The sequence below is a fragment of the Ranitomeya imitator genome, chromosome 9 (assembly GCF_032444005.1).
Source record: "Ranitomeya imitator isolate aRanImi1 chromosome 9, aRanImi1.pri, whole genome shotgun sequence".
Lineage (NCBI taxonomy): Eukaryota > Metazoa > Chordata > Amphibia > Anura > Dendrobatidae > Ranitomeya > Ranitomeya imitator.
This window is the reverse complement of record NC_091290.1, coordinates 48,595,260-48,611,512: the sequence shown is the minus strand read 5'-3', so window position 1 is coordinate 48,611,512 and position 16,253 is coordinate 48,595,260. Positions and strand designations below refer to the sequence as shown.

General features: G+C 44.0%; 1 protein-coding gene across 1 annotated transcript in view; it reads left to right on the top strand.

The window, feature by feature from the left end:
* The window catches only part of LOC138648607 (mucin-2-like), a 195,918-nt gene that overhangs the window by 117,438 nt on the left and 62,227 nt on the right, over positions 1-16,253 (top strand). The window contains exons 23-25 of the mRNA XM_069738394.1: positions 4,778-4,952; positions 12,449-12,684; positions 13,517-13,700. Of these exons, the coding sequence (XP_069594495.1) occupies positions 4,778-4,952; positions 12,449-12,684; positions 13,517-13,700 (595 nt within the window). The remainder of the gene's footprint in view (positions 1-4,777; positions 4,953-12,448; positions 12,685-13,516; positions 13,701-16,253) is intronic.

The following is a 16,253-nucleotide window of genomic DNA, read 5'->3' as shown; positions in this document are numbered from 1 at the left end:
GACTCACTCCTTATGATCATCTGATAGGAATGAGTGGATGTTCGGGTTCGTTGGGATCGATCGAACTGTAGTCCAACGTTAGGTTATGTTACTAGAACTTGACGCCGAACCTAAACCCCATAGAAGCCAATGGGGACCTGAACTTTAGTGCTGCAAAATGGCTGTAAAATGGTCAGAGTAAGGGCTAGGGGGTTGCAAAAGGAAGCAAAATTGGGGTAATAGCAGGACAATTGCTCTGCAAACAAATGTGGATAGGGAAATTACTTAAAAGAACTTAGAATAAAAAATTAAAAAATAATCTTGAACCAGCAGGTGGAGGTCCAAGTGGAGTAGGGGATCAGTGGCTTATGTGTGTAGTTTAGTGTACTTGTGAATAAATAAATAAATGGAAAAAAAACACCTGGGGCCCCCTCTATTTTTGGTAGCCAGCCAAGGTAAAGCAGACAGCTGTGAGCTGGTATTTTTAGGCTGGGAAGGCCAGATAACCATGAACCTTACTGGCCTGATAATATTCCCTCACAACTGTCTGCTTTGACTTTGCTGGTTATAAATAAAAGGGGAACCTCAAAAAAATGATATGGAGTCCTCTCTGCTTTTGATAACCAATAAAAGGCAAACAAAAATCACAAATAGAACACGTATTTCCACACAGTTGCCTTCAACCGATTGACAGTGGGGTGTGACAGGGCACAAATGGACAGGATCAATGATGCACTTCATGTCTGCGAGTGTTAAATGCCGCTGTCAGTGATTAACAGGGGCATTTAACTGGTTAACAGCCACAGGTGGAACTCAGAGCCATCAGCAGCTGTTAGAGGCACCTAGTGACTAAGCAGATCAGTCATCAAGTGTGAGGAAAGATGTGGGCTCAGCGTGTGAGCCCGCATCAAAGGCAGGGGCACGGATGATGACATAAATATAGGTCATTGGATGTGAAGGGCTTGAAAAAGGATTTGGATCAGCACTACTAAAAGCGGGCAATTAGTATATATGAGGTTCACAGGTAGTTAAGTATCTAAAAGTCCACGTTGGTGCTCAACAGGTATTTAAATATTCAATGAATCCTTATTGAAAGAAATAAACTGTCGCACTCACCCAACGACTATAAAAAATCCTTTGTTCATATCCCAGACAGAAGATGCAGAAGAAAAAGCAACAGCTGTTTTACAACGCAAATTGGGCTGGGCGATAAAAATTGAATTCTTAGATGTAGTTAGCATTGTTAATGGCACAATTTACACTAGCAAAATTTGCACTATAACAATCCAAATAACTATTTCCATCTACAGACTTGAAATATTTTTGGGTAATAATTGGATTATTTAAATGAGATATATCAAAATCTAAAAAGGCGATATGCTCCATCGAGATTATTCTAGTGAATGTCTCACACAAAATGAAAAGTAAATCGTTCTTTGTACCTGTAATTCCTTATATGATTTTTATAGCATTTGGAACCAATAGGCAATAGAAAATCAATCTTACCTATGAATAAATATGCATAACTTGGGGTTACCCAAATACCCATAGCAGTTCCATGTTGCTGATGGTATAACATTTCATCAACAGCAACAAAGAACAGCAATGGGCTCTTCGGTCACCCCAAATTATGCAAATGTATTCATGGGGCTGTTCAAGTCCCTATTGACTACTGGTTCCAACTGCTATAAGACTCATATTAGGAATTAACATGGGTACATTTATGATTTATTGTTCATTTAGCGTGAGACACTTCAGGATGCTTTTCTTTTTGTTGAGGAGTTAAATTAGAATGACTCAAATAATAAATGTTACGTGGAGAGACAAAAAGCGCAAATAATGGCTTATCTGATAAACAATTATTATTATTTATTTATATAGCAACATTAATTCCATGGTGCTGTACATGACAAAAGGGGTTACATACAGGGTTATAGATATTGTCAACAGAAAATAAATTTACAATGACAGACTGGTACAGTATTTTAGGTATGCTCACCTGATAGGGTTGTGACAGTTACTACTCCTTTAAAAGCATGCAAAGGCTGCTGCCAGACCACCAATAAAACTCCATGCAGAAAATGAGGAATATGGTGGTTCAGAGTCTGTGTTGCTCAAGGTTTAAAGATGTAGTCAGACACAAGGTTAAACCATGAATGTTGTTTATTGTGTCAGCCCGTTTCAAGGTTTCTAAACCTCTTCATCAGGACCAAACAACAATAAGATACAACTCAAAAAGTGTGGGAATATATGGACAATGTATTCAAAAAAGGGAGCGCAGTACTGAATATTTCCAGTCATATGATATAACGTCATTATAGCATACAATGTACAGAGGGAAGGCAAAGATATATGTAATTGTGACAGATATAGATGACAATTAAATAATTAAATATTTAAATGTATAAGAAATGTTTAATTCTGCATATTGTCATTTGTGAAAAAGGAAAGATCGATCTTATCATATGACTGCAAAGGTTCATTAGTGTGCGCCTTTTTTGAAAAGATTGTATGTTAATCCTAAAATATCGTAAAAGAAGAAAGATAAAAAGTTTGTGTTCTCCTTTAAATAGAGTACCATGGTAGATGTTATCAGATTAGAAAAATAGCATATACTCACAACTAATTTATTGCTTTGTTTAAGTTGAGCCAAAAAATATTATCTTTTATAAGTTGTGCCACCTTGAGGCATATTTCTTTCAAAGGCAGATTGGATTAATAGAAGTACCGTAGTTTAACAAAACATTATGGTCCCGATTGATATTTTGTTTTGTTATATTTTTGTCTTGTGATATTCACTGACATTTATTGTGCCAAATTCATCAAAATGGCGCATGTGATTCATGAATTTAGCAAAAAGTTAAAAAATTGCTTTTTTTGCTGTCCTCAACTATGATTGCGACTTATGAGCAAAAAGTTGCATCTTTTTCAAAACGTTGCTAAAACTGCGACATTTAAAGGACATGCATAAAATCACTTCAGGGGAGACTGAAGTAGAGTTGCACCAGATTTTGTGATTTAAAAAGTCACAATTAATCAATAGGGTGAAAACATCTGAAAATAACAAACTTTGCCCACTGTAAACAATAAAGAAAAATAGGCGAACACATGTAAAATACACTTTAAATAAGGCGCAAACTATTAGAAAAAATAGGTGTAAATGAAAAACTGATGAAAAACACCAAAAACGAAACAATACAGGCGCAAATACAATAATGAATCGGGCTTACATATCAAGGTCACAATAACAATCCTTGGGCAATGTGGTTTGCAGGTTTAATCAGTGTTGAACCTCTGTACCAGTGTATCAGGCCATATTAACCCCCCCCCCCGCCCAGAATATACCTGGGGTTAAAGTGGCCTAGGCCAGTTTATACCCTGGGTATATTATGGCCTAGGCCAAACTATACCCCAGATTATAAATTGGCCTAGGCCGGTTTATATCCCTCTGGGCCAGAATATACACCAGCTGCTGTAGATCAGATTTTTCACGCTTTTGAGAACCATTGAGTGAAACATTTATAATGGGGCCCCGGTCAGTGCACAGTGTATGCTGCCTGGGGCCCCTGTATGCTGCCTGGGGCCCATGTGTGCTGCCTGGGGCCCTGTGCACTGTATTTGGGCCCTGCATGCTGCCTTGGGCCCCTATGCACTGCCAAGGGCCCCTGTATGCTGCCTGGGCCCCTGTGCACTGTCTGGGACCACTGTGTGCTGACTGGGGCACTATGTGCTGCCTGGGGCCTTGTGTGCTACCTACGGCTCCATGTGCTGCCTGGGAACCGGTTCACTGTCTCTGCCCCCTGTGTACTGCCTGGGGCCCGTGTGCTGCCTTAGGCCCTGTGCGCTTCCTGGGACCCCTGTGCGCTGCCTAGGGCCCATGTGCGCTTCCTGGGACCCCTGTGTGCTGCCAGGGGCCCCTGTGTGCTGCCTTAGCCCTGTGCACTGCCTGGGGCCCCATGTGCTGCCTGGGACCTTGTTCGCTGTCTCTGCTTCTGTGTGCTGCCTTGGGCCCCTGTGTGCTGCCTGGGGCCCCGTTTGTTGCCTGGGGCTCCGTTATTGAGTATATCACTCAAAGGTTCTCAAAAGCCTGAAAAATCTGATCTACAGCAGCAGGGGTATATTCTGGCCCAGAGGGGTATAATCTGGCCTAGGCCACTTTATCTTTGGGTAGATTCTGGGTGGGGGTTTAATCTGGCCTTATTATGTAAGGAAGCAAAATTGATTCTGATAATTGAGGCTTTTTGACCTTTGGGTCAGAATGCTAAGAATGATGTAAGTCCTCTTTTAGAAAGATAATCTTAAAAAAGGTATATTGATTTCATGTAAATATGCATATAGCAATTTTATGGTGCAATTTCTAGTCCTTGCTAAAAAAACAAGTATGTGCATTGCTCATGATTCAAGTTTATTGAGAGCTGGATATAAGAGAGCAGGGATAGAGGAGATACGTAAGTCTAGATGATGCGCTAATTAGCATGACATGATCGCTGCTTTTTCTTCTGTATCTCCTGTCTGGCATATAAATTGAGAACTATTTGTAAAGTCATTGGGTGAGTTCTACCGGTTATTCCAGTCATCATGGCTCTTTTTACCTTCTCCTTCTACTCTTTATAGACTAGAAGATCTTGCAAGCAGGAAGCTTGCGCCTCTTCCTCAAATTATTGACTAGTTTGTTACTCTGTAATGGCTTATTATTCTGTATATGTATCCTCCAATTTGTGAAATCCTGTTTTTATGATATTGCTTTACTGTACACCATAAACTATCATTTAAGTCCCTTTTTTTGTTTTTAATACAGGTAAACGAGACATGGAAAATTAACAATTGCACAAATGCCACATGTCTAGGCAACAATAAAGTTGTTTTTCAAAATGTGACTTGTCCTCCTTTAACAACTCATTTCTGCGCTAGTGGAGTGAAACCTACTGTCCATTGGTCAGATGACGGCTGCTGCTTTCAAAATGTCTGTGAATGTAAGTCATATGACTGAATAAGTGTACATACTTTATATAGTATTGCATAGTTATATAGTTTATACTAAGTATGATTCGATATTATTATGCACTTATACTAGTTATACAAATTTTAACTACAGAATAACTCTTTCCCTCTGGTTGTGGAGATAAACAATTATTCATCTAAGTCATTCAAAGTTTAGATCAAGGGGATACATTTGATCTTACCCTGTGCAGTACCTTCAAATGGTGCATGTTTTTCATAATATCTGACATGAAATCAGAATAAATCTTTCCAATTTTAGGTCAATTAGGATTACTATAATTATTAATATTTGTTAAATGCCAGAATAAGGTTTGAATGCATTTTTATTACTTATTGCAAAGTCAAAAGTTTACATATACTAAGATTACTATGCCTTTAAACAATTCTCGACTGCCCATATGATGATGTCATGTGTTTGTAAGCTTCTGAGGAAAAAATGGAGAATCTTGGAAGCCTAATAACACCATACCAACTGTGAAACATGGGGGTGGCAGCATCATGTCGAAGGGTTGACTTGCTGGAGGAGGGTCTGGTGCACTTCACATAATAGATGCCATCATCAGAAAAGAATATTATGTGGCAATACTGAAGCAGCATCTCAAGACATCAGCCAGGAAGTTAAAGCTCGGGCGGAAATGGGTCTTCCAAATGGACAATGACCTGAAGCATATTGCCAAAATGGTAACAAAGTGGCTTAAGGATAACAAAGTCAATGTTTTGGAGTGGCAATCACAAAGCCCTGATCTCAATCCAATTGAAAATTTATGGGCATAGCTGAAAAGGCAGGTGCCAGCAAGGCGACCTACAAACCTGGATCATCAACACCAGTTTTGTCAGAAGGAATGGGCCCAAATTCCGACCAACTATTGTGATGAACTTGTGAAAGAATATCCCAAACGTTTCACTCAACTCATTCAGTTTAATGGCAATGGTACCAAATACTATTGAAATATATGTAAACTTTGCAGTAAGTCATAAAAATGCCTTAAAACATTCTCTCTCTCTCATTATTCTTGCATTTGTCAAATATTAATGATTCTGGTAATCCTAATTGACCTAAAACAGGAAATGTTTATTTTGATTACATGTCAGATATTGAGAAAAAACATGCAGATGTGTCTTTTTATATAGTGTATGTAAACCTCTGGTTTCAACTTTTTGAAATTAATCTAATAACAAGGTTATCCAATTTTTAAATCGCACTGCTTGGTGGTATTATGGTATATTGTATTAACATATTTGTTAGGAGTCGAGTTTCCTCTGCTGCACAGGGGGAATCTCTGCTGCGGTCTCCCATTCTGCTTCGGCCGCAGTGGGCTCTGCTCAGCGGAGGCGCCGCTCCCAGCGTCTTGCTGGGACTGATTCTGTGCAGGGGGTTACTGCTGCCTTTTCTGGCTCTCCTGTTGTACCCTGCACTGATCTGCGGCGAGCGGGCTTCTCTGGGACTAAGTCCTTATTTGCACACACTGAGCATGCCCAGGGCAAGATCTCCCGTTGGAGATCGAGGGTCACATGCTCAGGCACTGCAGCACATCCCATTGGTCCTCTTGGCAGGTCCTGAAAGGGCAAAACTTCTGTAGCTGCTTCCTGTGCTGCAACTTTATAAACTGCGCATGACCGCACGGCCATGCGCTAGTATTGTCTTGATAATGTGTGTGTGTAGATGGATGTATGTCGATGGATGAAAGCTCCTAAGTATCCCTCCCTAGTGTTGTTGACTGCTCGCGGATGATGGTAGCTATCTAGCGCCCGACTAGCCATCAGCACGTAACACACATCACAGCGTCCAGTTGCTGTGTCCGCCAGTACGGCGCCGTGCGCTTCCTCTGCGCTTTCCTTACCCAAGCCTGGGTGGTTAGTGGCGTCCGTCAGTGCGGCACCGCACGCACTCTCGTGCCTTTATATTCTATTTATTAGTTTCCTTACACACCCAGTTGCGGTGTTGTGCCAGCAAGTGTCTAATCGGACTTCAATCCTGAGTTGGGGTTGAGTTCGCTGACTTCTTGCTCGCGCTCTATGTGCGGTACTGCGGTCCTGTGACGCAACAGGATCGCTTCCTTCACGCAGGGTGAAGTTAACCCATGTGTGTATACTTAGTACCGCCATATAGTCCGTCTTACTAGCAGCAGGGTCTTTACCTGCACGGTGGACCTCGGACTGCGAACGCACCTAGTTTCATATCATCTATACTTGGTGCGTTCTGCCGGTCCTTAACATAATACTAGCGCCAAGGTCTGGCTAGTAAATGGCGGACATTCAGCAATCTTGGCGGTATATCCAGCAGCTGGAGGGTAGGTTGTCGGCTCTCGAGAGCTCAACCTCAGCTGTGGATGTTACCGCAGTTGCTGTACAGGCTGCTAGCGTGGCTGCAGCAACCTTGTCCACTGCCACCCCTGTTCCGACAATATCTCGCCTCCCGTTGCCAGAAAAATTTTCAGGAGATTGCAAAACTTGTAGGGGATTCGTGAGTCAGTGCTCTATCCACCTCGAGCTCCTGGCTGCACGTTTTCCTACAGAGCGGGCTAAGGTGGGATTTATTGTCTCTCTCTTGTCGGACAGGGTGTTGGAGTGGGCTACGCCGCTGTGGGAGCGTGATGATCATGTGGTGCAGAGTGCTCCGTTGTTTCTGAGCACTCTGAAAAAGGTCTTTTTAGGACCTCAAGTCACCCATGACACAGCGCTCCAACTACTGGCATTAACTCAGGGTGAGTCCTTGGTCAGCCATTTTTCCGTCCGCTTCCGTACTTTAGCTTCTGAGCTGGAGTGGTCGGATAAAGCCCTTATCCCCATATTTTGGAGGGGCCTGGCTGATCACGTTAAGGACGCTCTGGCCACTAGGGAGATTCCTGCCACACTGGAGGAGTTAATAACTGTCTCTACTCGTATTGACCTTTGTGTTAACGAGCGGAGGTTAGAGCGAGCCCAGTGTAGGCAGAGGTTTCGGCTGGCTCCCACCTTCGGCAAACCTTTGGAATCTCCAATCCAGGCATCTGAGTCACATGAGGCCTTAGAGGTGACACGAGCGGGATCCAAATCTCAGTCCGCCCGTGCACATAGGGTCCGTCATGTTTGCCAGCAGTCAGGACATCTTGCCTCCAAGGGTCCTCAGCGGTCAGGGAAACGTCAGCGTCTAGTGGCAGTTGGAGGAGGTACACTAGACACGGCGACGTTTGCCTCAAAGTTGTCCTTCAAGGGGACAATTACCATAGGCCCATCCACTCTTATGGTCGAGCTATGCGTGGATTCTGGGGCAGAGGGTAATTTTATGTCTTCCTCTTTTGCCCAGCGTCACGCAATACCCTTGGTGATGCTCGCCAAGCCTGTAACCGTTCGAGTGGTAAATGGGTCAACACTACCCTCACAGATTACCCACCAAACCATTCCTTTCACGCTTTCTGTGTCTCCATCACACCAGGAGATAATCTCCCTATTAGTCATTCCTGAGGGAATTGATGAGGTCCTGTTGGGGATACCATGGCTTCGCTACCATTCTCCTCATATGGAGTGGTCCTCTGGGAGAATTTTGGGATGGAGTAAATCTTGCGAGGGTAGATGTCAGAGGGAGTGCGTTCAGGTTGCTACTACACAGGTACCCGCAGATCTTTCCTCTCTCCCCAAGCACTATTGGCCCTATGCAGACGTGTTCTCCAAAAGAGCTGCGGAGACCCTTCCGCCTCACCGCCCCTATGATTGTCCTATTGACCTCTTGCCTGGTGCTGAGCCTCCCCGGGGTCGAGTCTATCCGTTATCTCTCCCGGAGACGGAGGCAATGTCTCAGTACATCCAAGAGAATCTGGCAAGAGGATTCATTAGGAAGTCAGTGTCACCGGCAGGGGCTGGGTTCTTCTTCGTACAGAAGACTGGAGACTTACGTCCATGCATAGACTACAGGGGTCTTAACGCCATCACCGTTAAGAACAAGTACCCATTACCCCTGATATCTGAGCTGTTTGATAGGCTACGGGGAGCGAGGATATTTACTAAGTTAGATCTGCGGGGTGCTTACAACCTGATTCGCATCCGTGAGGGGGATGAATGGAAGACGGCTTTTAACACCAGGGATGGGCACTATGAATATCTGGTGATGCCCTTCGGGCTCTGTAATGCCCCAGCCATTTTCCAAGACTTTGTGAACGACATCTTCCGGGATATGCTCACCACCTCGGTCGTAGTCCATCTGGATGATATTCACATCTTCTCTCCAGATATTGACTCCCATCGGAGAGATGTTCGCAAAGTCTTTGACCTCTTACGGGCAAACTCCCTCTACGCCAAGTTGGAGGAGTGTGTGTTTGAGCAGGAGTCCTTGCCTTTCCTTGGTTATATCATCTCTGCCCAGGGTTTGGCTATGGATCCTGCCAAGCTACAGACTGTAATGGACTGGCAGGAACCCCATTCTCTTAAAGCGGTGCAGCGCTTTATGGGGTTCATTAATTACTATTGCCAGTTCATTCCACACTTCTCAACTTTGGTAGCTCCCTTGGTTGCCCTCACCAAGAAGGGAGCAAATCCCAAGTTGTGGTCAGAGGAGGTCTCCAAAGCCTTTCTCTCGATCAAGTCACACTTCGCTAGCGCTCCCATCCTACATCGCCCCGATGTTGATAAACCATTTATCTTGGAGGTGGATGCCTCATCCGTTGGTGCTGGAGCAGTCCTTTTCCAAAAGGATGCTCAAGGTCGGAAGCATCCTTGCTTCTTCTTCTCCAAGACCTTCACACCAGCGGAGAGGAATTATTCCATCGGGGACAGGGAGTTGCTAGCCATGAAGTTGGCTTTTTCTGAGTGGAGACATCTCTTGGAGGGAGCTCGCTTTCCCTTCCAAGTCTTCACTGACCACAAGAACTTGGTATATCTACAAACGGCCCAGCGGCTGAATTCTCGCCAGGCTAGATGGTCCCTGTTCTTCTCCCGGTTTCATTTTACTCTCCATTTCCTCTCCGTGGAGAAGAACGTTCGTGCTGACGCTCTCTCCCGCTCCGTAGTGTCATCGGAGGAGGCGGAGGAGGAGCTTCGGCTTATTGTCCCTTCTGAGAGCCTGAGAACTGTAGCTCCAGTTTTGCTAGAGTCTGTGCCCCCGGGCAAGACTTTCGTACCAGCTAACTTGCGACCGGAGGTTCTCTCTTGGGCTCACTCCTCCAGAGTGGGTGGGCATTTTGGGACCAAGAAGACATCTGAGCTTTTGGCGAGAACATACTGGTGGTCGCATATGGCCCGAGATGTCAGGGACTATATTCAGGCATGCGTTTCTTGCGCCCAGAATCGGTCTCCTCGGCAACGGCCTGCTGGGTTGCTTTACCCTCTACCGGTGGCAGACAGGCCCTGGGAGATGGTCGGGATGGACTTTGTGGTGGGCTTACCCAAGTCGCGTGGCTGCTCCATTATTTGGGTTGTCACCGACGATTTCTCTAAGATGGTGCATTTGGTGCAGCTTTCTCGGTTATCCTCTGCACGGGCCTTGGCGGTGTTGTTCATTAAGCACGTTTTCCGATTGCATGGTATGCCTGATAAGATTGTCAGCGATCGGGGTCCCCAGTTTGCGTCTCGGTTTTGGAGAGAGCTCTGCCGTTTACTCAGCATAGAGTTAAACCTCTCCTCTGCATACCATCCCGAGACGAATGGGTTGGTGGAGAGAACCAACCAGACTCTGGTGACATATTTGCGACATTTCGTCTCTGCTAGGCAGGATGACTGGGCATCTTTGCTACCTTGGGCGGAATTTACCTTGAACAACGCCGTAGCCGATTCCACTGGTCAGACTCCTTTTCTCCTTAATTACGGCCAGCATCCGCGTGTCCCTGTGCCCATGCCCGTGTCATCCACCGATTCTAGGGTGGCAGACTGGGCGGTGGAGGCACGTGACATCTGGGACCGCACACAGGATGCCATCCGGGACTCCAAGGAGAGAATGAGGGTTTCGGCTGATACACACCGGCGCCCCGCTCCGGTCTTTGCTCCTGGCGACTTAGTGTGGCTCTCCGCCCATTTAAGGTTCTGGAACAGGTCAACCCTGTGGTCTACCATTTGGCTATTCCTCCACGCCTTGGTATCACCGATACTTTTCACGTTTCCCTCTTAAAGCCCGTTCATTTGTCCCGGTAGAGTCATCTACTGGGACATCGGGTTCATCCACGGATGAGTTTGAGGTGAATGCTATTGTGGGGTGCAAGGTGGTACGTGGCAAGAAATTTTATCTGGTGGACTGGAAGGGTCACGGCCCAGAGGATAGAACCTGGGAGCCTGTGGAGCACATTCGGGCTCCGCTGCTTATTGCAGCTTTTGAGCGTAGTGAGGCTCAAGGAGGGGGGGGCCTAGGAGGGGGGGTAATGTTAGGAGTTGAGTTTCCTCTGCTGCACAGGGGGAATCTCAATCCGTGTCTGCTGCGGTCTCCCATTCTGCTTCGGCCGCAGTGGGCTCTGCTCAGCGGAGGCGCCGCTCCCAGCGTCTTGCTGGGACTGATTCTGTGCAGGGGGTTACTGCTGCCTTTTCTGGCTCTCCTGTTGTACCCTGCACTGATCTGCGGCGAGCGGGCTTCTCTGGGACTAAGTCCTTATTTGCACACACTGAGCATGCCCAGGGCAAGATCTCCCGTTGGAGATCGAGGGTCACATGCTCAGGCACTGCAGCACATACCATTGGTCCTCTTGGCAGGTCCTGAAAGGGCAAAACTTCTGTAGCTGCTTCCTGTGCTGCAACTATATAAACTGCGCATGACCGCACGGCCATGCGCTAGTATTGTCTTGATAATGTGTGTGTGTAGATGGATGTATGTCGATGGATGAAAGCTCCTAAGTATCCCTCCCTAGTGTTGTTGACTGCTCGCGGATGATGGTAGCTATCTAGCGCCCGACTAGCCATCTGCACGTAACACACATCACAGCGTCCAGTTGCTGTGTCCGCCAGTACGGCACCGTGCGCTTCCTCTGCGCTTTCCTTACCCAAGCCTGGGTGGTTAGTGGCGTCCGTCAGTGCGGCACCGCACGCACTCTCGTGCCTTTATATTCTATTTATTAGTTTCCTTACACACCCAGTTGCGGTGTTGTGCCAGCAAGTGTCTAATCGGACTTCAATCCTGAGTTGGGGTTGAGTTCGCTGACTTCTTGCTCGCGCTCTATGTGCGGTACTGCGGTCCTGTGACGCAACAGGATTGCTTCCTTCACGCAGGGTGAAGTTAACCCATGTGTGTATACTTAGTACCGCCATATAGTCCGTCTTACTAGCAGCAGGGTCTTTACCTGCACGGTGGACCTCGGACTGCGAACGCACCTAGTTTCATATCATCTATACTTGGTGCGTTCCGCCGGTCCTTAACAATATTTGATTAGAGTAATGGAATGCAAATTGAAATGACAAAGTTGTAATACTTTTCTTTATATTTTAAACCCTTTTAAAGTGATACTCCTCCTTTAATGGAGTTTTTGGCAGTTGGGTTATCACATAACTATTCTAATTAATCTATGGTTTGTTGCAGGTGTCTGCAGTGGATGGGGTGGAAGACACTATTTAACTTTTGACGGAACGTCTTATAAGTATCATGACATATGTACAGATGTTCTAGTACAAGAAATTATCCCAAAACATGATTTTAGAGTGCTCTTAGATAGAACCAACTGCTCTTCCAAATATGCTGCATCTTGTAGACTTACTCTAATAATTTTCTATAAAGGCCATGAGATCAAGCTGACTGGCATGGGGAATTACAATAAGGTAAGGTTTTATGGTTTTAATCTTATCCATGGTGAACCCTTAGGATATGTTCCCACAGGGCATACGCAAAGTACATTTTTTGTCTGGATGGAAAACTTGTTGCATACTGTACATTTTTTGAACGACATTTCATTAATTCTCCTGTACACATTGTGGAGATAATTCTTAGGCTAGTGTCACACGACCGTATTTTCTTTCATCTGAGAAAATCGGTCCAATTATGCCAATACACTCTGGTTAGAGTTTGCTCAGAGAGTGATCATAGTGTGATGTGATTTTCTCAGATGAGAAGATGGAAAAAAAATTCTCCACCTCCTGCATTCTGTCAGATTATGAAAATTGGACTGCAATTACTGTAGATGTCATTCGAGTGCCGTCCAAGGTTTTCCATGGACTCATTGACTTGCATGGCCGAGTGTGATTAGAATATCAGTTGAAAATCATGCATGCTAGGATTTTTTTTCCTTGGACAGATTCTGATGAAAAAAATCGGGCATGTGCCCAGCCCCATAAAATAATATTGGTCCGAATGTGATTGTCGGAACACATTCGGTCATCTGCACAAGCCCTTAGGGTAAATTTGCTTGAGCCATAAATTTGAAATGTAATCCTGTCCCATTGGGAATGTGACCATCAACCAATTAGAATTTCTACAACAAAATCTGCAGTGTTTTGCTATTCATTTCACTGCAGATTTTCCACTATGGAACTTTAAGAGGGGGATATGCCCAATGTGAAGTAAGAAATGCTTATATTGTATCCAATTTCAACTACCCAGTCAAAGCAGAGTATTTTCTAATATCCAACTAAAAAACTTTGCTTTTTTACACAGGTTACATTTGATTCAGTAAGAGTTTATCCGGAATTCATCTACGATGATATTAGAATTTCCGGCAATAATGCCAAAGTGGTAGTATTCATAAAAACCATTGACGCTTACATCAGCTTGAGTGGCACAATATTCGAAATAAAATTGTCATCTACCCTGTTCAAGAACAATACAGAAGGACAATGTGGTATGTTATACTTTTGCTCAAACTTTTTTGTTCAATCTGCAGGTGGTTGGGCATTTAGGAAATAGCGACCACAATATTGTGCAGTTTCACCTGTCTTTCACTAGGGGGACTTGTCAGGGAGTCACAAAAACATTGAACTTTAGGAAGGCAAAGTTTGAACAGCTTAGAGATGCCCTTAATCTGGTAGACTGGGACAATATCCTCAGAAATGAGAATACAGATAATAAATGGGAAATGTTTAAGAACATCCTAAATAGGCAGTGTAAGCGGTTTATACCTTGTGGGAATAAAAGGACTAGAAATAGGAAAAACCCAATGTGGCTAAACAAAGAAGTAAGACAGGCAATTAACAGTAAAAAGAAAGCATTTGCACTACTAAAGCAGGATGGCACCATTGAAGCTCTAAAAAACTATAGGGAGAAAAATACTTTATCTAAAAAACTAATTAAAGCTGCCAAAAAGGAAACAGAGAAGCACATTGCTAAGGAGAGTAAAACTAATCCCAAACTGTTCTTCAACTATATCAATAGTAAAAGAATAAAAACTGAAAATGTAGGCCCCTTAAAAAATAGTGAGGAAAGAATGGTTGTAGATGACGAGGAAAAAGCTAACATATTAAACACCTTCTTCTCCACGGTATTCACGGTGGAAAATGAAATGCTAGGTGAAATCCCAAGAAACAATGAAAACCCTATATTAAGGGTCACCAATCTAACCCAAGAAGAGGTGCGAAACCGGCTAAATAAGATTAAAATAGATAAATCTCCATGTCCGGATGGCATACACCCACGAGTACTAAGAGAACTAAGTAATGTAATAGATAAACCATTATTTCTTATTTTTAGTGACTCTATAGCGACAGGGTCTGTTCCGCAGGACTGGCGCATAGCAAATGTGGTGCCAATATTCAAAAAGGGCTCTAAAAGTGAACCTGGAAATTATAGGCCAGTAAGTCTAACCTCTATTGTTGGTAAAATATTTGAAGGGTTTCTGAGGGATGTTATTCTGGATTATCTCAATGAGAATAACTGTTTAACTCCATATCAGCATGGGTTTATGAGAAATCGCTCCTGTCAAACCAATCTAATCAGTTTTTATGAAGAGGTAAGCTATAGGCTGGACCACGGTGAGTCATTGGACGTGGTATATCTCGATTTTTCCAAAGCGTTTGATACCGTGCCGCACAAGAGGTTGGTACACAAAATGAGAATGCTTGGTCTGGGGGAAAATGTGTGTAAATGGGTTAGTAACTGGCTTAGTGATAGAAAGCAGAGGGTGGTTATAAATGGTATAGTCTCTAACTGGGTCGCTGTGACCAGTGGGGTACCGCAGGGGTCAGTATTGGGACCTGTTCTCTTCAACATATTCATTAATGATCTGGTAGAAGGTTTACACAGTAAAATATCGATATTTGCAGATGATACAAAACTATGTAAAGCAGTTAATACAAGAGAAGATAGTATTCTGCTACAGATGGATCTGGATAAGTTGGAAACTTGGGCTGAAAGGTGGCAGATGAGGTTTAACAATGATAAATGTAAGGTTATACACATGGGAAGAGGGAATCAATATCACCATTACACACTGAACGGGAAACCACTGGGTAAATCTGACAGGGAGAAGGACTTGGGGATCCTAGTTAATGATAAACTTACCTGGAGCAGCCAGTGCCAGGCAGCAGCTGCCAAGGCAAACAGGATCATGGGGTGCATTAAAAGAGGTCTGGATACACATGATGAGAGCATTATACTGCCTCTGTACAAATCCCTAGTTAGACCGCACATGGAGTACTGTGTCCAGTTTTGGGCACCGGTGCTCAGGAAGGATATAATGGAACTAGAGAGAGTACAAAGGAGGGCAACAAAATTAATAAAGGGGATGGGAGAACTACAATACCCAGATAGATTAGCGAAATTAGGATTATTTAGTCTAGAAAAAAGACGACTGAGGGGCGATCTAATAACCATGTATAAGTATATAAGGGGACAATACAAATATCTCGCTGAGGATCTGTTTATACCAAGGAAGGTGACGGGCACAAGGGGGCATTCTTTGCGTCTGGAGGAGAGAAGGTTTTTCCACCAACATAGAAGAGGATTCTTTACTGTTAGGGCAGTGAGAATCTGGAATTGCTTGCCTGAGGAGGTGGTGATGGCGAACTCAGTCGAGGGGTTCAAGAGAGGCCTGGATGTCTTCCTGGAGCAGAACAATATTGTATCATACAATTATTAGGTTCTGTAGAAGGACGTAGATCTGGGTATTTATTATAATGGAATATAGGCTGAACTGGATGGACAAATGTCTTTTTTCGGCCTTACTAACTATGTTACTATGTTACTATGTATTTTTACGTTAGCACAAGTAAAACATATTAATTATTAAAATGAAGTTAGAAACATGCAAATAAGGTAAGGTTGGTTGCTGGTATATTCTACATGTTTTTAATGAAACCCTGTGATTTAATGCAAAAATCAAAAATGATCTTTTGTCTACTATTTTCGGTGCAAAAAGTCGAACAAATTGCAAAAAATTGACCCAAAATAATGGAGTACT